Source organism: Sander vitreus, chromosome 14, assembly GCF_031162955.1.
Source record: "Sander vitreus isolate 19-12246 chromosome 14, sanVit1, whole genome shotgun sequence".
Lineage (NCBI taxonomy): Eukaryota > Metazoa > Chordata > Actinopteri > Perciformes > Percidae > Sander > Sander vitreus.
Genome location: NC_135868.1, coordinates 1,722,501 through 1,746,788, shown reverse-complemented (window position 1 = coordinate 1,746,788; position 24,288 = coordinate 1,722,501). Strand labels below are relative to the sequence as shown.

General features: G+C 44.1%; 1 protein-coding gene across 1 annotated transcript; it reads right to left on the bottom strand.

The window, feature by feature from the left end:
* Positions 1-4,054: 4,054 nt before the first annotated feature.
* Positions 4,055-20,749, bottom strand: LOC144529017 (uncharacterized). The gene is made up of 5 exons (XM_078267937.1): positions 20,548-20,749; positions 11,523-11,603; positions 9,947-10,137; positions 7,007-7,100; positions 4,055-4,841 (listed from the first exon to the last, which is right to left on the bottom strand). Exons 1-4 carry the CDS (start codon positions 20,612-20,614, stop codon positions 7,035-7,037), a joined length of 405 nt encoding a protein of 134 aa, XP_078124063.1. The 5' UTR covers positions 20,615-20,749; the 3' UTR covers positions 4,055-4,841; positions 7,007-7,034.
* Positions 20,750-24,288: the final 3,539 nt, after the last annotated feature.

Sequence of the window (24,288 nt, the reverse complement as noted above, 5' to 3'; positions counted from 1 at the left end):
GTCACAGTATAGTATGTCGAAAAAAGTCATAGTATAGTATGTCGAAAAAAAAGTCATAGTATAGTATTTTGAAAAAAAAGTCATAGTATAGCATGTCGAAAAAAAGTCATAGTATAGAATGTCGAAAAATGTCATAGTATAGTATTTTGAAAAAAGTCATAGTTTAGTTTTTCGAAAAAAAATTCATAGTATAATATGTCATAAAAAGTCATAAAAAAGTCATAGTATAGTATAGCGACAAAAAAGTCATCGTATAATATATCGAAAAAAAGTCATAAAAAGTCATTAAAAAAGTCATAGTATAGAATGTCGAAAAAGTCATAAAAAAAAGTCATAGTATAGTATGTCGAAAAAAGTCATAGTATAGTATGTCGAAAAAAAAGTCATAGTATAGAATGTCGAAAAAGTCATAAAAAAGTCATAGTATAGTATGTCGGACAAAAAAAGTCATAGTATAGTATTTCGAAAAAAAAGTCATAGTATAATATGTCATAAAAAGTCATTAAAAAGTCATAGTATAGTATATCGGAAAAAAAACTCATAAAAAAGTCATAGTATAGTATGTCGAAAAAAAGTCACAGTATAGTATGTTTTCGAAAAAAGTCATAGTATACTATTTTGAAAAAAGTCATAGTATAGTATTTCGAAAAAAAAGTCATAGTATAATATGTCATAAGAAGTCATAAAAAAGTCATAGTATGGTATAGCGAAAAAAAAATCATAGTATAGTATGTCGAAAAAAGTCAAAAAAGTCATAGTATAGAATGTCGTCAAAAAGTCATAGTATATTATATAGAAAAAATAGTCATAAAAAGTCATAGTATAGTATGTCGAAAAAAAGTCACAGTATGGTATGTGGAAAATAGTCATAGTATATGTCATAAAAAGTCATAAAAAAGTCATAGTATAGTATGTCGAAAAAATGTCATAAAAAAGTCATAGTATAGTATGTCGACAAAATTCATAGTATAGTATTTTGTCATAGCATGAATATGTATTTGTGCATGTGCTCTAATCTGCTCTGTTCATGGGTTATGGACCTTTTCTCTCCCTCTGCTGTAGTTTGTGTGCGACGGCTGCAGGTGATTGGCTGATGGTTGTTCGGGAGGTGATTGGTTTCATCACCAAGCTGTGCTCGCGTCCTTCCACTTCCAGCCAGACTGCCAGCATGAATGTTTTTTATGTGAAATGTAGTAGATTTGCTGTTATTAAACAATCTGATCTTAATAGTTTTGTGGTTTGTATTCTATCATCTACTGGCTTCACCTTTGTGAGATGTGTGTGAAAGCAGTTACGAGATCTCAGACAACAAAGTGACACAAAGCAGCGTTGAGTTCATAATATTCTAAAGGTTTAATTGGACACAAGAATATATACATTGTCTAACAATCGCGACATTCATTTCGATAATGGAAGAGTAGAAATATGTGAAAACAGTCAAAAAAAGTCATAGTATAGTATGTCGAGAAAATGTATGTGGGTTGAATGATTAACAAGAAGGCTTTATTTACTTTATGCATTTTATTGAAAAACAAACATACAAAAAAATCAGTTTTGGAAGTTCTTTAATGTTGTAATAAATCCAATTTTTTGTTTTTTTCTGTCACATTTTACAACAATCTGCTCATGAAAACTATTTCGTTCGTACTCTTTTCTCTGCAGAAGAATCATCCATCAAATTACAGTTTTAAACATTTCTATCCGTAGGCCAGAAACATTTCCTCAGACTTTTAATTTGAAGGGACAATTAATGTCTTCCTCCTTCTGTGCCCACAGATCAAACACCGTGGCGAGAAGTTCGAGCTCATAACGTAACTTATGTCCTCTCAGAACAAATCTATAACAGATCAAAGTAAACTCATAAGTGCTGCTTCTTTACAAAGTGCTGCTGTTTGGACTCTGCAAAATGTTTTAGAGACCAAACGATGTGACCAGTGGGAGGAGATAAAATGAAGTCAAGCTAACAGATAGTGAATTTACATTAAATAACATTTCGGTAACACTTTACTTGAAGGTATCTACATAAGAGTGACATAACACTGTCATGACACATGAACCCATTACCTAATCCTAACTCTAACCCTAATCCTAACCCTAACTCCCCACCTCCTCCAGACAGAGGGATGGGTCTCTCTTTCTTCCTCCCCACCTCCTCTAGACAGAGGGATGGGTCTTTCTCTTCCCCACCTCCTCTAGACAGAGGGATGGGTCTTTCTCTTCCCCACCTCCTCCAGACAGAGGGATGGGTCTTTCTCTTCCCCACCTCCTCTAGACAGAGGGATGGGTCTTTCTCCCCCACCTCCTCTAGACAGAGGGATGGGTCTTTCTCTTCCCCACCTCCTCCAGACAGAGGGATGGGTCTTTCTCTTCCCCACCTCCTCTAGACAGAGGGATGGGTTTACCTCTTCTCCACCTCCTCCAGACAGAGGGATGGGTCTTTCTCTTCCCCACCTCCTCTAGACAGAGGGATGGTCTCTCTTTCTTCCTCCCCACCTCCTCTAGACAGAGGGATGGGTCTTTCTCTTCCCCACCTCCTCTAGACAGAGGGATGGGTTTTCTCTTCCCCACCTCCTCTAGACAGAGGGATGGGTCTTTCTCTTCCCCACCTCCTCTAGACAGAGGGATGGGTTTCCTCTTCCCCACCTCCTCCAGACAGAGGGATGGTCTCTCTTTCTTCCTCCCCACCTCCTCTAGACAGAGGGATGGGTCTTCCTCTCTCCCCCCTCTCACCCCACCATCCCTTTCCTCCAGCAGGAAGACCTCACCTCTCTCCTTTTCTCTATCCCTCCTTTAGACAAAGGATTCACCGCTTTTCATTTATTGGGTACAGCGGTCTTTAGAGGGGGAAACTCTGAGTGACATGCGGCGGCCCGTGCACACCTTTAGTCTCCATTTCAACCACGTAGTCGTTGGACGCGTGGGGAGGCATCTGGGATCCGAACACATCTAACCCTACGGGTCCAAATAAAAAATACTAAAATGGATCCGCTTCTCTTTTTAATCTAGGTTTTACAGGGTATTTTTAGTAATCCTTCCTCCCACTGCTCTGGTCTCTCTCCTCAGGTTTTATCTGGACCTCCTCTGCAGCGCATCATACCCAACCTTTAACCCCCCCTGCATGCTTTCTTTTCCTTGTTTTTCCTTTGTTTGCTATTTTAAATGACCTTTTTTTTATTGCTTTAATCCATATTTATGATTAATAATAACTGTATTTTATTTACTGTATATGATTTGTCTTTTATAGCATGCTTCTCAGATTTTCTTTTTTGGGGGGTCAATTTCTACCTAATATGTTAATGTTTTGATGGTTTTTTTAATAAATATTTTAAAGATGCCTTGGTTGTCCTTTAGAACTTTTATTCTTCCTTATCTATATTTTAATAATGTGATTGTGCTTCTGTCTTTATTGCTAATATTTATTATTATTATTTTAATTATTACAAATTGAATTACTTGCCTCAAGATTTTAACATGATAATACACAGGCCATTGGTCTTATGTATTTTCAATTATTTATGGTTATTTATTGTGTAGCACTTTTTAAAGCACTTTTAAACACAGCACTTATTACTAATTTTTTAATGGTATGTGTACATTTTTTAACCTCAAGGGCAAGTAATTCAGGCAGTATTTTAGACCCTTTAAATGTTCTTTTGTATTGCGACACCGGGCTATTTATTTACATAACTATATATATATAGTATATATATATATATATATATATATATATATATATATATATATATGAATTATTTATTTTGTAATGTCTCTAGGAGAAAGACCAGGGCAGGTGTGGAGGTGACCTTTTATTTAAACTGTCCAGTGGTTCTTTTAACCGGCTTTCAATATCTGGCCTTCTTTTAAACAGCTTTTATATAACCACACCCAGGTTTTTAAGTGGTTTAACCACACCAGTGGTCCCCTTGTGCCCGTGCCCCTCGCAGCGCCCATCCTAGGTTTTAACCCTAACCATAACCCTAACTTGTCACGACAAAAAACAAATGCCACTTACTAAAAGAAGCGTTATGTCATCAACGTTTAGGACTTGTTTATAATGTTTATGACACGTTCATGACCGTGGCATGTCACTCTTATGTAGATACCTTCAAGTGAAGTGTAACCAAAGTTCCTAATATGAGCCTGAATTCTCTTCTTTCCCTTTTAGTTTAACTGTATACATATATTTAAAATAAAAAAAAAATTAAAAAAAAATCCATGTCAACAAGAAGTTCAACATTATAAATACAGTTCTAAATAAAATGTTCATTTGTTTCTAATGAAACAAATGTGGAAGTTCACTAACAACAAAACAGTACTGCAGGAGAACTTATACGTCCGGATAAAAAGTAGTATTCATACGGAGTGGGATAATTCAAACATGATATTTATAATAAATCATTTCCTTTGAATTCCAATGTGTATATAAAAAATAAATGTGACATTTCAAATTTTATTTACTTCATCTTTAGAGCCGCCTTCTCTGTGAATTCCTTGTTGAGTCTCGACTTATATTTTGCTCTCACTCAACAGTTTTGTCGTTAATGAACTTCCATACTTATATTTTTATAGACCATCTCACCGTGGAGAGAAGATCCTGGTTCTGTTTGATCTTGCGTGTTTAAATAAAACAGTGAAAAGGTGATAAATGTGATGTAGTTTGATATTAATGAGAAGAGTTTGTGACTCTCAGTGCAGTAAACTGTGAACGCTCTGTGATTGGCTGAGGTGGTCCACCTGGAAGCCCTTGCTGAGGGAAGCCGGGGCTCCTCTCCGCAGAGGTTAGAGGTCACTCCTCGGATCATGCTCCCCACTGGACTCTGCAGGATCCAACCCACCGTCAGCTGCAAATAAATCCCAATGAAACTCGGATTAGTTTTCTTTAAACATGACACATGTCGACATACTTTACTATGACTTTTTTTGTTACTTTTTCCGACATACTATACTACGACTTTTTTCGACATACTTTACTATGACTTTTTTTCCGACATACTATACTATGACTTTTTATGTTACTTTTTTTCTCGACATACAAAATATACTCATGACTTTTTTTCCGACATACTATACTATGACTTTTTATGTTACTTTTTTTGACGACATACTATACTATGACTTTTTTCCGACATACTTTACTATGACTTTTTTTGTTACTTTTTCCGACATACTATACTACGACTTTTTTCGACATACTTTACTATGACTTTTTTTGTTACTTTTTTCGACATACTTTACTATGACTTTTTTATGACTTTTCTGACGTACTATACAATATACGTAAAAAAAGTCATCGCATTGTGTGTTGAAAAAGGTTATAAAAAAGTCATAGTATTTCAATGTCAAAGTTTTAATGTCATTTGCACAGTAAGGAAACATGTTTCCCTGTACAATAAAATTCTTCCTTGGCTGGCCACAGAATGCCAAACAATGAAAAAAGTGTATACTACTATATATATAGTATAGTATGTCAAAAAAAGTCATTAAAAAGTCATTAAAAAAAGGCATAAAATAAGGTTTAGATATTTTGGACCGGAATACATGATAACCTACGTCTGATTGCAGGAAGCCAGGTTCCATTCAGCCCGAGAGTATTAGTTCTGGGAGATGGGTCGGTCCGGAGCGGGATAAATAAGCACATAAGAAGCTGGGTCCCAGACTGGTTTTTTATTTTAGGAGGATGGAGGAATGAAGGGGTGCCGCCTTCAATCCAGGAGTGAGCTTGTGAGATGGCTAGGGTGGCCGTTTGAAACAATGTCATATAAACGGTTTGCCAGATTGGATGTTCATACTAAGTCTAAGTCACAAAAAAGTCATAGTATAGCATTATATTTTCTTCAATCTTAAGTTTTACATACTAAATAATCCAAAACAAAAAGTCATGCCAACTAATGATGTTTTCTTGAGATCATTCATCTTTCATATTAATAAAAACTAAAAATGTTGAGCTCTATACACCAAGAATTCCAAAAAACGAATATTTGCGCCGACTAATTATTTTGTAAAGATAACGTCACAGTATAGTATGTCAAAAAACAAACTATATTTATGTATTTTATATATGAAACACGGAACTGATTGTGGATTGGTGTTCTAAAACGTATTTTGTGTTTGCAGCAAAAGATCATTTTCTGCAGAACAAAAACTTTCCATTCAGCAGCTTTTTATCTGTGATATGACTCTAAATGTCACAGAGCGATTCACTATGAATCCTAAAAAAAAAGAACAAACTCTCGAGGTTTTTGGCCAAGCGAGTACATCAACCTTTCAGTGTGTCAGGGAATAGAAAGAGCTCATTTATCTGTAATTATTTCATGACATTAACTTTATCAGGAGAGTCTTTTGTTCCAGAAACTACACTGAGCTTCCACGTTCACACTATTTATTCTGTGGGTCTGAAGCCTTTGGTTTAAAAAGGCCCTGAACACACCAAAGCAACCGTCGCCTTGGTTTTTGCATTGGGGCCCCCCCCCCCCCCCCCACCGTCGCCCCGCGATAGCCTTTCGGCTCTCCGTTTTTGGCTGTTCGTCGTGACGAAAGCAGAGAAACGACTGTGAGAGCGCACAGAGAACAATCAACACATCTGATCAATCCCATACACACAGAGCTGTCAAAACTGGCCAAACATTACGTTTGAATGTTCCTTCTGATAAACACACAGGTTCCAACGATAGGAAAAACTATTTCTGCACATTATGAGATGGCCAACATATGTACAACGAGATACAGGACTACTGGTGTAGGTGTACTTATTTCAACGTGAACCTGTCTTTTAAAAAATGGACGTATGCCGACACATTAGAAAATAAACTAAGGGGCGCATGGGTAGCTCATCTGGTAGAGCATGAAAGCTGTGATGCTGCAGCACCACCTGCTGGACACACACACACACACACACACACACACAGCATCACAGCTTTCATGCTCTACCAGATGAGCTACCCATGCGCCCCTTAGTTTATTTTAGTGTGTGTGTGTGTGTGTGTGTGTGTGCGCGTTGTAGTCTCACCTGCTGAGTGTGTGTGTGTGTGTGTGTGTCACAGTGTGTGTTGTAGCTGCAGGTTCAGGCTGATCAGGATCACCCAGACGAGCGTCTTCATGTCCTGCAGACAGAAACACACACACACGCACACAGATATATATTTATATTTATATGTAGAAAGTGATGGGAGACGTGTCACTTATTTCAACATTGTTATGACGATTTTGTGACTTTTTCAACGTTTTGGGCACTTTTTCTAAAGTTTGTAGGTCTTCTTTCAGTGTGTTTCACAGTTTTTTCATTGGTTGTGTGTTGCTTCTTTTTTTGTTTGTTTACATCTTCAGCGCTTATTTCGACATCCCATATTTTTTTTGTTATAAAAAACTTTTGAAAACGGGTCAACTTTGACCCGAGGACAACATGAGGGTTAAAAAGCCTCATGGAACCACTCAGAAGCTCCGCCCCCCTGTATATTATATATTATATATATATATATATATATATATTATCTGATATTATATGTGGTGGAGAAGGAGCGTTTGGTTTGTTGTGTGGTTTGTGGTTCTTTCTGTGAATAAGTGAACTCTGAGTGATTTATAAGACGACGGAGACTGCCTGCAGACACACACACACACACACACACACACACACACACACACCACGCTATGATTTACAGATATGAAGAGCAGCAGGGAAGCTGCTGATGCTGAGATCAGTTTCACATTTATAGAAAGCAGATGGAGAGACACACACACACACACACACACACACACACACACACACACACACACACACACTTAATAGAAGCCAGCTGCTCTCAGCTGTAATGTGAAGATTTTATAAATAAACTCCGCTGTAAAAGATATACCGACAGACTTCATGTTTTGATCTTTTGACCCTCCTCAGCTCCCGTACAGACCGTCATGTTTGTGATTACATTTAAACTAATAATAAACTACGACGCCACTCAGAGAGCGCTGGCGGTGCTTTCACACGCTCCTCGGCGGTTTGATTTCCCCGAGTTGGGACTCGGGCGCGTTCGTGAGCTTTAAGTCGTGACGTGGAAACCTCTGAGGGCGTTTGGTGTCTCTGAGGGCGTTTGGTCTCTCTGAGGGCGTTTGGGGTGTCTGAGGGCGTTTGGTGTGTCTGAGGGCGTTTGGTCTCTCTGAGGCGCTATCTGAGGCGTTTGGTGTCTCTGAGGGCGTTTGGTCTCTCTGAGGGCGTTTGGTGTCTCTGAGGGCGTATGGTGTCTGAGGGCGTTTGGGGTGTCTGAGGGCGTTTGGGGTGTCTGAGGGCGTTTGGGTGTCTCTGAGGGCGTTGGTGTCTGAGGCGTGGTCTTTAAGGGCGTTTGGGGTGTCTGAGGGCGTTTGGGGTGTCTGAGGGCGTTTGGTATCTCTGAGGGCGTTTGGTGTCTGAGGGCGTTTGGTGTCTGAGGGCGTTTGGTGTCTCTGAGGGCGTTTGGTGTCTGAGGGCGTTTGGTGTCTGAGGGCGTTTGGGGTGTCTGAGGGCGTTTGGTATCTCTGAGGGCGTTTGGTGTCTCTGAGGGCGTTTGGTGTCTCTGAGGGCGTTTGGGGTGTCTGAGGGCGTTTGGTGTCTCTGAGGGCGTTTGGGTCTCTGAGGGCGCGGTGTCTGAGGGCGTTTGGTGTCTCTGAGGGCGTTTGGTATCTCTGAGGGCGTTTGGGGTGTCTGAGGGCGTTTGGGGGTGTCTGAGGGCGTTTGGTGTCTCTGAGGGCGTTTGGTGTCTCTGAGGGCGTTTGGTGTCTGAGGGCGTTTGGTGTCTGAGGGCGTTTGGTGTCTCTGAGGGCGTTTGGTGTCTCTGAGGGCGTTTGGTGTCTGAGGGCGTTTGGGGTGTCTGAGGGCGTTTGGTGTCTCTGAGGGCGTTTGGTGTCTGAGGCGTTTGGTGTCTCTGAGGGCGTTTGGTGTCTCTGAGGCGTTTGGTGTCTCTGAGGGCGTTTGGGTGTCTCTGAGGGCGTTTGGGTGTCTCTGAGGGCGTTTGGGTCTCTCTGAGGGCGTTTGGTCTCTGAGGGCGTTTGGGGTGTCTGAGGGCGTTTGGTGTCTCTGAGGGCGTTTGGTGTCTCTGAGGGCGTTTGGTGTCTGAGGGCGTTTGGTGTCTCTGAGGGCGTTTGGTGTCTGAGGGCGTTTGGTGTCTGAGGGCGTTTGGTGTCTCTGAGGGCGTTTGGTGTCTGAGGGCGTTTGGTGTCTGAGGGCGTTTGGTGTCTCTGAGGGCGTTTGGTGTCTGAGGGCGTTTGGTGTCTCTGAGGGCGTTTGGTGTCTGAGGGCGTTTGGTGTCTCTGAGGGCGTTTGGTGTCTCTGAGGGCGTTTGGTGTCTCTGAGGGCGTTTGGTGTCTCTGAGGGCGTTTGGTGTCTGAGGGCGTTTGGTGTCTGAGTTTGGTGTCTCTGAGGGCGTTTGGTGTCTCTGAGGGCGTTTGGGGTGTCTGAGGGCGTTTGGTGTCTCTGAGGGCGTTTGGGGTGTCTGAGGGCGTTTGGGGTGTCTGAGGGCGTTTGGTGTCTGAGGGCGTTTGGTGTCTCTGAGGGCGTTTGGTGTGTCTGAGGGCGTTTGGTGTCTGAGGGCGTTTGGTCTCTCTGAGGGCGTTTGGTGTGTCTGAGGGCGTTTAGTGTCTCTGAGGGCGTTTGGTGTCTGAGGGCGTTTGGGGTGTCTCTGAGGGCGTTTGGGTGTCTCTGAGGGCGTTTGGTCTCTCTGAGGGCGTTTGGTGTCTGAGGGCGTTTGGTGTCTCTGAGGGCGTTTGGTGTCTCTGAGGGCGTTTGGTGTCTGAGGGCGTTTGGTGTCTGAGGGCGTTTGGTGTCTCTGAGGGCGTTTGGTGTCTGAGGGCGTTTGGTGTCTCTGAGGGCGTTTGGGGTCTCTGAGGGCGTTTGGTGTCTCTGAGGGCGTTTGGTGTCTCTGAGGGCGTTTAGTACCTCTATGGTGTCTTGCGTCACTTTTTAGCGTTGACGATAATCAGTTCTTACCAGAGAAACAGGAAGTGATGCGGAGTTACGACCGTCCACCCAGCCCTGCTCTGTGGTTCCTGGGGTAGTTGCCATGGTAACAGTCGCTTCCTGTCCCTCCCGTGGCCCCCCCGTGTCCTCCTGCTGGTCCTCGTCCTCCGGGTCGATGAAACGCTCGCTGAACTTGTCCAGGTCCTCGCTGCTGGCGTTACCTAGACGATTCCAACAGAGGTGGGAGTGTAACTAAATACATTTACTCCAGTACTTGTACTTCAGTACCAAATGTTGAGGTACTTGTACTTTCCTTGTCTTTTCATGCCACTTTCTACTTCTACTCCGCTACATTTCAGAGAGAAATATTGGACTTTTTACTCCACTACATTCATCTGACAGCTTTAGTTACTAGTTACTTTAGTTACTCCGCTACATTCATCTGTTCCAGCTTTAGTTACTAGTTACTTTAGTTACTCCTCTACATTCATCTGTTCCAGCTTTAGTTACTAGTTACTTTAGTTACTCCGCTACAGTCATCTGTTCCAGCTTTAGTTACTAGTTACTTTAGTTACTAGTTACTTTAGTTACTCCACTACATTCATCTGTTCCAGCTTTAGTTACTAGTTACTTTAGTTACTCCACTACATTCATCTGTTCCAGCTTTAGTTACTAGTTACTTTAGTTACTAGTTACTTTAGTTACTCCACTACATTCATCTGTTCCAGCTTTAGTTACTAGTTACTTTAGTTACTCCGCTACATTCATCTGTTCCAGCTTTAGTTACTAGTTACTTTAGTTACTCCACTACATTCATCTGTTCCAGCTTTAGTTACTAGTTACTTTAGTTACTAGTTACTTTAGTTACTCCACTACATTCATCTGTTACAGCTTTAGTTACTAGTTACTTTAGTTACTCCGCTACATTCATCTGTTCCAGCTTTAGTTACTAGTTACTTTAGTTACTCCACTACATTCATCTGTTCCAGCTTTAGTTACTAGTTACTTTAGTTACTCCGCTACATTCATCTGTTCCAGCTTTAGTTACTAGTTACTTTAGTTACTCCGCTACATTCATCTGTTCCAGCTTTAGTTACTAGTTACTTTAGTTACTAGTTACTTTAGTTACTAGTTACTTTAGTTACTCCACTACATTCATCTGTTACAGCTTTAGTTACTAGTTACTTTAGTTACTAGTTACTTTAGTTACTCCACTACATTCATCTGTTCCAGCTTTAGTTACTAGTTACTTTAGTTACTCCTCTACATTCATCTGTTCCAGCTTTAGTTACTAGTTACTTTAGTTACTCCACTACATTCATCTGTTCCAGCTTTAGTTACTAGTTACTTTAGTTACTAGTTACTTTAGTTACTCCACTACATTCATCTGTTCCAGCTTTAGTTACTAGTTACTTTAGTTACTCCGCTCCATTCATCTGTTCCAGCTTTAGTTACTAGTTACTTTAGTTACTCCGCTCCATTCATCTGTTCCAGCTTTAGTTACTAGAGTTAGAGTTACTATCTGCGAGGGGGAAGCTCTCGGTGACCATGTGACCTGTGACCATGTGACCTGTGATGTGTGCGGAGTAACGTGGGCGCGTCTTACTGTAGAAGCTGTAGTCGAAGGTGGCGTTGTAGTCGTCGTAGTCGGGAACCGGCGTCAGGTCGTAGTACTGAGCCTCCGACACTGGAACCACAACACAGCCATGTTAGCATCGTGTTAGCATCGTGTTAGCATCAAACACGGACACACAGATACACACAGATACACACATACTGACACACAGATACACACATACTGACACACAGATACACACATGCTGACACACAGATACACACATACTGACACACACACAGACAGACACGCTGACACACACACAGACACACACACACAAACTGACACGCACACACACGATGCCTCCATGATTTCCCCTCGTGTCCCCTGAAGAGAGACAGTAGTGGTCTATTGTCTCAGGCTGGAGGAGTGTCTGATTCCGTGCTCTTCTATTTATTCATGGAGGAGTCTACATGACACAGCGTGTTTCCACTTTGTACTGTTGAACGCAGTTATTGTTGTCTGAATGAAAACAGACGCTCAAACAAGTGAAAACAGACAGAGACAAGAGTTCATAGGTCCTCTCCTCCTCCTATCCTCTCCTTCTCTCTTAATCCTCAAACAGACCTTTAAACTTCTGGGGTCCAGCATTTTGGCCCCACAAAGCTGTCGGGACCCCACAAGGATACTGGACTCCTGGTTATTGGACCCCACGAATATAGTTAAACAAGAACACACACACACACACACACACACACACAGTGATGGGAAACTATGATCCCTGGAGCTCTTCCTCCCTCGGCATCCATCATATATGTGTGTGTGTGTGTGTGTGTGTGTGTGTGTGTGTGTGTGTGTGTGTGTGTGTGTGTGTGTGTGTGTGTGTGTGTGTCTCTCAGCAGAAAGCTTTAAAACATGTTAACCTGACAGGAAACACTACTTTTTCAGAGAAAACATCAAACACGTCGTGTTTTTGCAGAATTTATCTGGAGGAAGAATTTCTGGGTTCATGTTGCAGAAATCCTGCCGGCGGTAAATCACCCCTCCCCCCCCACCCCGAGCCCCCCGAATCTCCCCTGGCGACGGCGGAGTCGGAGCGGTCGTAAAGTGAAGCCGACGCTCACATGAGAACTGGGAGGAGTCAGGTCTGATCTGGAGAAACAGCTGATCCATGTTTACAGAGGAATGGGTTTTTGCCATTTTAGGCTTTCATTAGACAGACAGGACAGGGGCCGTTCGGAGTCAAACCTGTGGCCGCTGAGGTGAGGACTGGGCCTCTGCATATGGGCGCACGCTCTACCAGGTGAGCTACCCAGGCACCCCAGATCGGCGAGTCTGTTTGTTCCTACCCTCTAATGGTTCTCAAACGCATCACTCTAAGGGTTTGATTGAAGGTCCGGGGTCGGCCAGAAAGACGCTTTTCTTTCATGTTTTTGTTGTTTTTGTTGATATTTTTGGCGCTTTCTTCAACGTTTTTTCTCTCTCTTTTTTCCGACAGTGTGGCGTACATTTTACACATTTTTTTGGGGATGTTTTCAACGTTTGTGATTAATGTATGAACAATGTTTATAAATGACAAATGAAGATATCATTATAGTGAAGATGGGTGCAGCAGGGTTGGTGGTATTCTTCTAGCTCAAGGTGTGTCTCATATTCTGGTATTTGATTTATTTATGTGTGCTTCCAGCCCCGTCGACAGAAAACAGAGTGCATTGTGGGCGTCTGGGTGTTGGTCTGGACCCCCCAGGAGAGTTTTCTGTCCTCATATCACACACGACTAACACTGAAAAGATGCTTGTTTTATATAGTTCTTAGGAAGGAAGGAATGTCTGATTTATCACAAAGTCTCTCACACACACACACACACACACACACACACAGGCAGACACACACATACAGGCACACACACACACACACACACACAGGCACACACACACACACACACACACACACACACACACACACACACACACACACACTCTCTCACACACACACACACAGACACACACACACACACACACACACACACACACACACACAGGCAGACACACACACACTCACACACACACACACACACACACACACACACACACACACACACTCACTCACACACACTCTCTCACACACACACACACACACAGGCAGGCAGACACACACACACACACACAGGCAGGCAGACACACACACAGACTTTTTTTAAGGCTAAACTTCTCAGAATGTCTAACATATTTCTTTCATTAACCCAAAAAACAGGCGATCTTTTTCTAAACACCGGGCAGTAACGGAGACCTTTGGACAACAAGCCTCCTGATTGGGTCTTATCAGTCATGACGTGTCTGTCGCCGATTCGCCGCGCCTCTCTCATGTGACCTTTTCCCCGGAAAAACAAACCCCAGCAACCTGAACTGCGCTGCCTCGGGTAGGAAACCGTCGTGTTGAATGCTAAAGAACAACTTCGCTCACCCACCGAGCTCACTCTAGTACTTCAGGCTTTTGTCCTCCATATTTTTGTTGCCGTTTTCGACGTTTGTGCCTCTTATTTGTCCCGCATGGAGAAAGAGGAGGCGCTGCGGAGCCTGCTGCAGATGTTAGCCGCTGTGGTTCAGATAAACTCGAACTTCTGCGCCGCTGCTGCCGCCTACATGCGCCGGCGGAGGGATATTCTCCGGGCATTGTGCCACAGCTCCGGGATCCGGGCCCGGCGGCGGCGGCTGCTGCTGCTGCGGAGGAGGAACCAGCGGCCCGCAGCGGAGCGCCGGTTCTGGGTGAGGCCGGGCAGGAGCACCGCGTGGTGGGATAACTTCACCAGCGGAGCCGCGGCTCCGGAGGAGTGGAGGGAGAACTTCCGCATGTCCCGGGAGGCTCTGGTGCAGCTCAGCGACAGGCTGCGGCCGCACGTGCAGGGAGAGACGACGAAGATGCGCGCGCCCGTGGATGTTTTGACAAAAGTCGCGTGCACGCTGTTTTACCTCAGTGACGAGGGCAGGCTCCGGAAGACCGCGGACGCGTTCGGCCTGTCCCGGTCCTCCGTTTCAGTCTTCATCAGACAGGTAACTAAGTAACGTTACATGTACTCGAGTACTGGGGTTACAGGTAACTAAGTAACGTTACATGTACTCGAGTACTGGGGTAACAGGTAACTAAGTAACGTTACATGTACTCGAGTACTGGGGGTAGAAGACACAAAAAGGAGGTCGACAAGGCTTTTAAAGAAGCCACATAGCCTCTTGATTTCTCTCTCTACCGACATCTTACAGACAGGTAACTAAGTACATGCACACACACACGTGCACGCAGACACGCGCACGCACACACATACAGACGCACACCCTATAGAAACCGGGACTTTTTCTAACCGCGGTCCACCTTGAAACTGGTAGCCATAACTAGAATAATATCAGTAAATATGATGTCAGTAGTCTCGTGATACAACGTGTGATATCTCTTCTTTCCCCCCCCCGCAGGTGTGCAAGGCGGTCTCGGTGTTCCTGGGCCCGGACTACATCCGGATGCCGAGCAGCCAACAGGAAGTGGAGGACCTGGTGCGGGGCTTCGGCCGGGCGCACGGGCTGCCGCAGTGCCTCGGCGCCGTGGACTGCACGCACGTGGCGGTGAAGCAGCCGGCGCTGCGGCCCTCCGACTACATCAACGCCGCCGGGGCGCACTCGGTCAACGTGCACGCCCTCTGCGACTACAAGTCCTGCTTCCTGGACGTGGTGGTGAGGTGGCCCGGGGGCGCGCACGACGCTCGCATCTTCGCCGAGTCCAAGCTCAGCGCCGACCTGAGGGACGGGACGATCCCCCCGTGCCCCAGAGAGCTGCTGCAGGTAGGGGGGGGGCATCTGGATCAGATGAAACATGCAGAGGTTGTCATTTTGGAGCTTTCTGGACAGTTTTGGTGCTTTTTTTTGCAGCGTGTGACGCTTTTTGGGACGTTGATGTTACTTATTTTATCATTTTTTGTAGACTTGGCGCGTTTTGGGGACGTTGAGGTTACTTATTTTGTCATTTTTTGGGCTTTTTTGTTAGACTTGATGCTTTTTGGGACGTTTCTGTTACTTATCTTGAAATGTTTTTTTATTTTGGTTGACTTCTGGCGCTTTTTGGGACGTTTGTTACTTATTTTGAATATTTTTGGGGCTTTTTTGTAGACTTGGCGCTTTTTGGGATGTCTGTTACTTTTTTTTTTTTTTTTTTTTGACTTTTGGCACTTTTTAGGACATTCATGTAACTTATTTTGTAATTTTGGGGGCTTTTTCTTAGACTTTTGATACTTTTTGGGACGTTGATGTTACTTATTTTGTCATTTTTGGGGCTTTTTTTTTAGACTTGATGCTTTTTGGGACGTTTCTGTTACTTGTTACTTGTAGTTTATGCTGGACGTGGTGACGTTTTTTTTCCTTTCAGTTTTGACATTTTCTTCGACATTGTGTGTTGCTTTTTTCTGGTTATTTTTACCCATTTTTTGACGTTTGTTTTCTCCAGTTTGACAAGTTGTTGGACTGTTTTTTCGATATTGTTTTATGACATTTTTGGCACTGAAATTTATTTTCCTGACGCTTGTTTACAAAAGTTTTTAACAATATAGAACTAACTTAACTTTGTTAAATATTTAACAACATTTTTAAAAATATATTATATCAGAGCCTAAAAACTGATTTCAGACAAGTAGAATTTGTCCTTTTCTAAACGTGTGACGTGCTCCCGTGTCCGCAGGGCGAAGCGCCCGTCCCGGTGTATCTCCTAGGAGACGCGGCGTTCCCGCTGCGGCCCCGCCTGATGAAGGAGTACCCGGCGGGCGGCGAGACGCCGGCGGAGTGCCGCTTCAGCCGGACGCTGGGCGGGGCGCGCGCCGTGATCCGGACGGCGCTGGGGCGCCTGAAGGCGCGCTTCGGCGCCCTGCGGCGAGCCATGGACATCAACATGGACGCGCTGCCGTTCGTCATCCACGCCTGCTTCGTCCTGCACAACTACTGCGAGGCCAGCGGCGAGGCGGTGAGCGAGCGGAGCCTGGACGCGGCGCTGCGGCACGAGCGGGACGCCCAGCCGCCCGCCAGCGTCTCTGAGGAGACGGCGGAGCAGGACGCCGAGGGACAGGCAGTCAGACGCGTGCTGACCAAGTTCCTGGACACGTGATGTCCTCAAAACGTGCTCCTGGAGACCGGTAGTTGCGGCTTTTTTGGCATAAAAAAAAAAAGCATCTGAAGTAAAGCATTACATGTTTGGAGCCGTCACTGTGCTCATGTAAATATATTAATCTACACGTGTGTGTGTGTGTGTGTGTGTGTGTGTGTGTGTATTGTTTACAAGTACACATTTTAACCTACAAGGTGAGATTTGTTGTTCTGCAAGCTCTCACATTTTGCACCATATTTACCTTCATACACACACACAGACAGACACACACATACAGTTTAGGACACATCATGTAAATATCAGATGTCATGTTTAGTTTTTCTACATCATCTGTCCTGCTCCAGTGAACGCGCCGTTTGTAACTTCTTGAATCATACGTTAATATAATAATAATAATATAACTCAGCGTTTGTCCCGACTGAACTCTCCTTCTGGCTCTGTTACGGCTGACGAGGCTTTCAAAATAAAGGTCTTCTTCTTGTTCACCGTCTGCTTTCCTTTACTCCGTGTTGAGGTTTAAATAATGCATAATCATCTCGGGTCTTTAATGATACAGACTAATATTAATCACAAGAATAACTAACTTTATGTCTACAAAACATCATTCAGAGCAACAAAACAAAGTCAGAAGACTAAGTAGTTTGAAGCTGCTTCTTTAGCTGTGTAGTTTTCATGCTCCCTGACATCTGCGTGTTGTTCTCGTTATCTTCCCTAGCATGTCTTCTTTCACACTTTGTCTATTTGTGTCTGTAGATTTCTCCTAAATGTGCCAGAAGTTAGTGTTAGATAATGCATCATGTTCATATTTATAAATGGATATTTTAGAACAACTTGTAACACAGAAAAGAAGCAGCTTAGATATTAATCTGAATGAAATGAGGCCATGACGTGAACTACTGACTCCAAAAATCAGCACGGGGTCCCCACAAGTAACTGGTCACACACACACACACACACACAGAATGAGGTTAGTCTCTGATAATCGCTCGTCTTTAATCAGAGCGCTAACGTGTTAGCATCAAGCTCTTTAACATTACAGGGATTAAAGGCTCAGTTCACCCAAATTACACGCACGCACGCATACAGACACACGCATGTACGCACGCATACATACACACATACAGACACACATGCATACATGCACATACACACACAGACACGTATGCACGCGCACACACACACACACACTTCTCTGGCGGTAGAAAAAGAGAAGGAAAGTAGAACAGATGAAGGACGGAGGAAAAGAAGAGGGAATCCATGATGGTATGAAGGAGAAAGGGAAAAGAAGGAAAGGAAAGGGAGTGAAGGAAGGGGGGGGGGGGTAAAGTGATACAGGCGTGAGAGGAGGAGAGTAAAGAAGTGAAGGGAAAGGAGAAAGCATGAAGGAGAAGAAGTAAAGGAAAGGGGGAAGGAGAGAGAGGAGGAATACTAAAAGGAAAGGGAATGATGTTAACGAGGGAAGGAAGGAAGAAGAGGAGTAAAGGTAAGGGAGAAGAAGACACACACACACACACACACACACAGGGGGCTGATGGGAACTGAGGGGGTGGGCTGTTAATTGTTACCAAACAGGAAGTGTGTCATCGCTAACAGCCTGTCAATCAGAGAGTCTTCCCAGCGCTGCAGGGGAGGAGGAAATGAGAACCAGGTGACACACACACACACACACACACATACACACACACACACACACACACACCAAATGCTTCTCTAGAGGCAGTAAAAGAAAAGGAAGAAAAGTGAACAATATGGCCTGAAGGAGAAAAAGAGGAAAGGTAGGGGGGGAGAAGAGGAGGAAGAAGGAGAGAGGTGGAAGGAAGGAGGGAGGAAAGGAAGTTAAGAAAATAAAAGCGTGTGAGTGTGGGGGCGTTTTGTTGGCAGAGTCGCTGATTCTTAGAGAAAGTACTTTATGAAATCCAGCTGTTCATCAACACTGACCCATTTTCTAAAAGTTTCTATATCAGAAGTTTGGGGTTTTCTTTCAACCAAAATGTCCAAAAACATAACGTGGATGGTTCCCTACGACGCTCTTCACAAGTCAAAGAAGAAAGAAATTGATAAAAGAACGTTGAAAAAAAGTGACAAAAATGACAGAAAAAGCTTAAAAAACGTCGGGAAAAACATTAAAAAAAACAACTAAAAAACGTTTTTTAATTTGGACAGAAAAAAGGTGGAGGTGCTACATAAATGCTGTGTAAGAAATGCCCACAGCCTGTATTCAGAAACTGTGTCTTTAAACGCGCCGTCAGGACTTCTGTGCAGTTGTGATGTCACAATTATACTACATAAAAGGTAAGAAAGTGTCGCTACAGTCATTCCCCGCCTGCAATGACGGTGCAGAGACTCATGCTGCGTTCCGGGCAACCCGTAACTCGTGTTTTCACGACCTTCTAGCGGTGAAAGCGCCCTGGAACGGCAGTCAAACCCCGTAACTTACTCCCCGTGAACTGGTACCAGATGGTTGTACTCCCAGTTACAGTTTTTGACGTCACACACACATAAACAACAATGGCGCCCCCTGTTGATGCTGTACAGACAAAGGTGATTAACGGTGAGAAATAGACATAAATAGACATGAATAGGCAACGTAAAGTAATTCTGCACATTGTAATCCAAACAATACACATACGATTGTGTACTACTACAGGTTACGTTCATTAAATGAAGCCCAAAATATGGCGCCGACTAGAAATCGCTAGTATCAGCTAGCGCTAGCTAACGTCAACATTAGGTAGCCGCTAGCTAACGCTAGCTAGAAGGTTTTGCCGTGACGTTGCCTGGAACGCTACCAAGTCGTGAGCCGTGACTTGAAGTCGTAACTTACGGGCTAAACATTGTGTCTGGAACGCAGCATTAGAGAGATGCAGATGTGAAAGACCCGGAAACGCTGACCAATCAGAGCAGACTGGGCTTAAAGAGACAGGCGCTAAAACGGAGCGTTTCAGACGAAGGGGGACTCGAGGTACATTCAGACCGACTGTATGAGGAAAATAATCCGCCTTTTGAACATTAAAGCATGTAAACATGCTGTAGTAGAATCCCAAAATACAAGTAGGAACCTGAAAATGAGCATGATATGGGCTCTTTAACATCTTCCTGGAGATGAACTCTGCCTCCCCCCCCCCCCCCCCTCTTAAAAGCCCTGTGTTTTTAGGAGCCAAACCCCCCCGCCCCCAGCCCTCCCCCCATGAGGATCTTCACGCTCTTATACAGCAGCAGTCAACGTGCTAATGATACACCACTAGAATACATACACATTACAGAGCTTTACTTTTTCAGAGCTATATGTACGAATACTACTAAACAGGCTGCCGTCTGTAACTCAAACTGAAGTTATACGTTTCCTTCCTGAACTCAGAAGTCAATCTGAACAAGACCTGTTGTCCTCGGGTCTAATCTGACCCATATTCAAAGAGTTTCTACATCAGAACATTTGTCCAAAAATAATAACGTGGATGGTTCCGTACGGCGCTCTTCACGGGTCAAAGAAATGATCAGTTCACTACTGTCACTGTATTTGACAAAACAATAAATAAACAGACAGGACAGGAAGACAACACGGGGGTTGATCCAGCGCTGGAATGTAACTAAGTACATTTACTCCGGTACTTTTACTTCAGTCCAAATGTTGAGGTACTTGTACTTTACTTGAGTCTTTTCATGCCACTTTCTACTTCTACTATGGCCGCCAGTGAAAGGGGGGTAGGTGGGGGGGGGTGTGTATATACAGTTATGTTACAGTTAATTCACCAGAACACACACACACACACACACACACACACACACACACACACAGCGAGCGCACAGGAAGTTAAACAGCTGCAACACTCACACAGACCACATGAACAAGATGTCAAACATACACACGCACGCACACGTGCACACACACACGCACACGTGCACACACACACACACACACACACACAGTGTGAGGACTCACCCGCAGGCAGCAGCAGCAGCAGGATCAGAGCGCTCAGATAAACAGACAGAAGACTCAAACTGGACATGACTCAGAGAGAGGGAGAGAGAACGGACGGAGGAAAGGATTGAGAGTGATAGAGAGACAAAGAGTGCAGAGAGAGAGAGAGAGAGAGAGAGAGAGAGAGCAGGAGGTGTGATGTCCTCCCCAACTGAGACCTGAATGAATGAGAGACAGAGAGAGAGCGAGGGAGGGAGAAAGGAAGAGAGAAAAGGGGAGGAGAGAGAGAGGGAGGAGGAGGAGGAGGAGGAGGAGGAGGAGGAGGGCTCTGGTTTTCTGCCAAGTTTGTTCCCCATCTGCAAAACATGAGCAGAGACAAAGAGAGGGAGAGAGAGAGATAGAGACAGAAAGAGAGAAAGAGTGAAGCCCATTGCAGACCATATTGGAGAGGAGTGAGATCTCAGTGGGTCAGTGTGAACAGGTATAGGAACGGGACTCCGGCTGTCTGTCGGGTCCGGGCGCTCTGAGCAGCTGCGTTTCGGTGCCTTGCTCAAGGACCCGAGCTGCGGCGCCGCGTTAACGGGTTACCACGCGACCACTGAGTCCTCGGCCTCAGCCAAAACGCTGTCTCGCCGTGACGTCGGCAGAGGGTCAGCCTCGGAGCGAGAAAAAACAAACCAAAAAAACACGACGAAAAGATCCCAAAAAAGCAACAAAACAGCCCCGTGGGGTAGAGATTTGGTTGCTCTTTCCAAACAGGAGCGAGTTCAGACATGCTGACAGAAACCCGAATCCTGCTGCACAGACATCTGTTCAGGCCCAGCCCGTAATATAGGCAGGATAGGCAGTCACAAGGAGTAAAGGAAAAGTCATACATTAATACAAATAAAAGGCATAGAAAAAGCATCAGAAGTGCGGAAATAAAGGGCTACAAACCTCAACAAAAAGTGACAAAAACAGCTAATTTCTTGCCTATAGGGCACCAAATTGGTCTGTGCTGGCTCTGCGTCTATATAATAATATATAGTGCTCAGCATAAGTTTATTGACTAAAAAGAGGAATACAAAAATCATCTTTTGGAAATTGATCTTAATGCCTTAATTAAAAAAATGAGGAAAAATCCAACTTTTAAGGACACCAGTTTTCGTTGTGAATGAATAATGTATCGTAAATAAATAAATAAATGTTCTTCCTTAAAATACAGGGAGCATAAGTCAGTTCACCCCTATGTTAGATCCCCATAGAGGCAGGCAGACTTTTATTTTGAAAGGCCAGTTATTTCATGGATCCAGGATACTATGCATCCTGATAAAGATCCCTTGCCCCCCCATCATCACATACCCTTCACCATACCCCCCCATCATCACATACCCTTCACCATACCCCCACATCATCACATACCCTTCACCATACCCCCACATCATCACATACCCTTCACCATACCCCCACATCATCACATACCCTTCACCATACCTAGAGATTAGCATGGTTGTAGTTCAGTTAGCCTAATAGCTGGTTTGATCTGCATTGAGAGATGATCTTTTGGAAAGTACCCCATGTTAATCTCACTGTATGTAAGAAATGAAAGCTTGTGACTGCAGTTTTGAGAAACTGGTGTGCAGAGGTTCTTGTGTTTTTATATTTCCTGTCTGTTACACCGACACACGTTGTCTCAATCAGACAGGAATCCTCCCGACTCGAGTCAACCAGAGACCAAGGTTACGGGTTAACCACGTTAAAGGGTTAACGTGTTGCGGCAGCCTGCTCCTTTAAACAGTTCCTGTCTCGGCCCAGAAAGCCTCTTTTGTGTTCTGCATGCAACAGCTGGAGGCCAAACAATAGACCCAGAGTCGGTTTTCTATTTTCAGTCTCGCCGCGCGGTGACATCATCAGTGAGGTCAGCAACCACCAAATATGGACGTTTTAGAGTGACACAGAGAGAGAGAGAGAGAGAGGAAACATCAGTTCCCTGCTCCGTCCGGGACTCCAACCGGCAACCCTCAAGCTGCTGGTTTGAATACTAAAAATACTTTATTAACCCTCCTGGTGTCCTCGGGTCAACTTTGACCCTTTTTTGAAAAAGTTTCTATATGAGAAATTTGGGTTTTCTTTCAACCAAAAACAGGGATGGTTCTGTACAATTACATTTTATGGCATTTTTTTTTTTATAAAAGAACGTTGAAAATAGGGACAGAAATGTCAGAAAACGTTTCAAAAACATCAAAAAACAACAACAGAAATGTTCCATTAAAAGCGAATAAAAGTACAGACAAAAACATCGGAAAAAGTGACAAAAATGTTTGGAAAAAAATCTTCAAAAACATCGGAAAAATTGGAAAAAGCTTCCAAAACATCGGGGGAAATGTGAGTAAATAATGTTGGAAAAAAAGTGACAAAACCCATCGGGACCAAAATGTTACATTTTGACCCAGAGAAACTAAAAGTTGCATGGTCGACGGGGACGACAACACAAAGGGTTAAAGTCAGCGAATACAAGCTGTTCTCACGCAGCACGGCCGACAGACTACAACACAATGTTTGGCTCCTAAAACACAAAAGATGGGAAACGGGGGGGGGGGGGTTCATCCATCAACGCTGGCAGTCGCTGCTCTCCAACAAAAGCAAAAAAACCTACATGTCAACAAAGCAGCTGTTTTGAGTACTTTTATTTTGAAATACTTCTACTGCGCTCACACGTTCTGCATGCTTCAATAATTTATACTTTTCACTCTGTTGTTATTATTATTATACACATTACACACACTCAGTACCTATACATGCACTAAATGGAGAGATGTCAGAGTGAGGGGGGGGGGGCTGCCCATGGACATTTGCCCTGAGCAGTTGGGGGTTCGGTGCCTTGCTAAAGGGCACCTTGGCAGTGCCCAGGTGGTGAACTGGCACGTCTCCAGCTACCAGTCCACCACCATACTTTGGTCCGTATGGGGACTTCCTCCCAACCCCCTACTGACTGAGCTACAGCAGTAGCATTGGTTTCTGTATTTATTGTTAAAGCCAGTAATCCAGATTAGTGCCAGTCCCGTCTAAAAGCTAAATATTCCACATCTTTCAAACATTCTGCGTATTTTTCAACCATTCAGTGACATCCATACTAACTAAACCCGCTCCCACTTTTTTTCAACCATTCTCACTAACTTACTGGACGCAATAAACCCTTTTTCTGACTTCTGAAGTATTCTGACCTTTATCCTTCAGTAAAGGATCCGAGAGTCAGTTATAACGGCCCACGTATTAAAACATTGTCGGGTTTAAATCGGGCTCGGGCTCATAGTTACAGTTAATGTGTCGGGCCGGGCTCGGACACGACGTGCACGGGCTCGGTTTGGGTCGGGCTTGATTTTTTTGGGCCTGATCTAAGCTCTAACGTGCTAGCACAGACTCAACAACAACAACAGCAACAGTAGCGTGGGTCTTTTAGGACGCCCTGAGCTGTCATTTTCAACGTCACTTCCTGAGTGGCCTCCTTGCCGGTTTGACTTAGAGACGCCTAACCATGGTAACCCCTGCCGACCCCCCCCCCGCTCAAATACACACAACGTAAGTCTTCCACAAAGCGAGGGGGAAACACTGAAAGCTGCTTATTTCACTGCACGTCGAGTCTACGACACTAAAATGCTGACTTTAAACACTTTCACTTCAGTAAAGGATCCGAGTACTTCCTGTTTTTATAAAAAAAATAAAAATAACAGCCTTCCCGTCCTCTCAAGCTGGACTTCCTCCGCACAAAGAGAGCCATTAGTC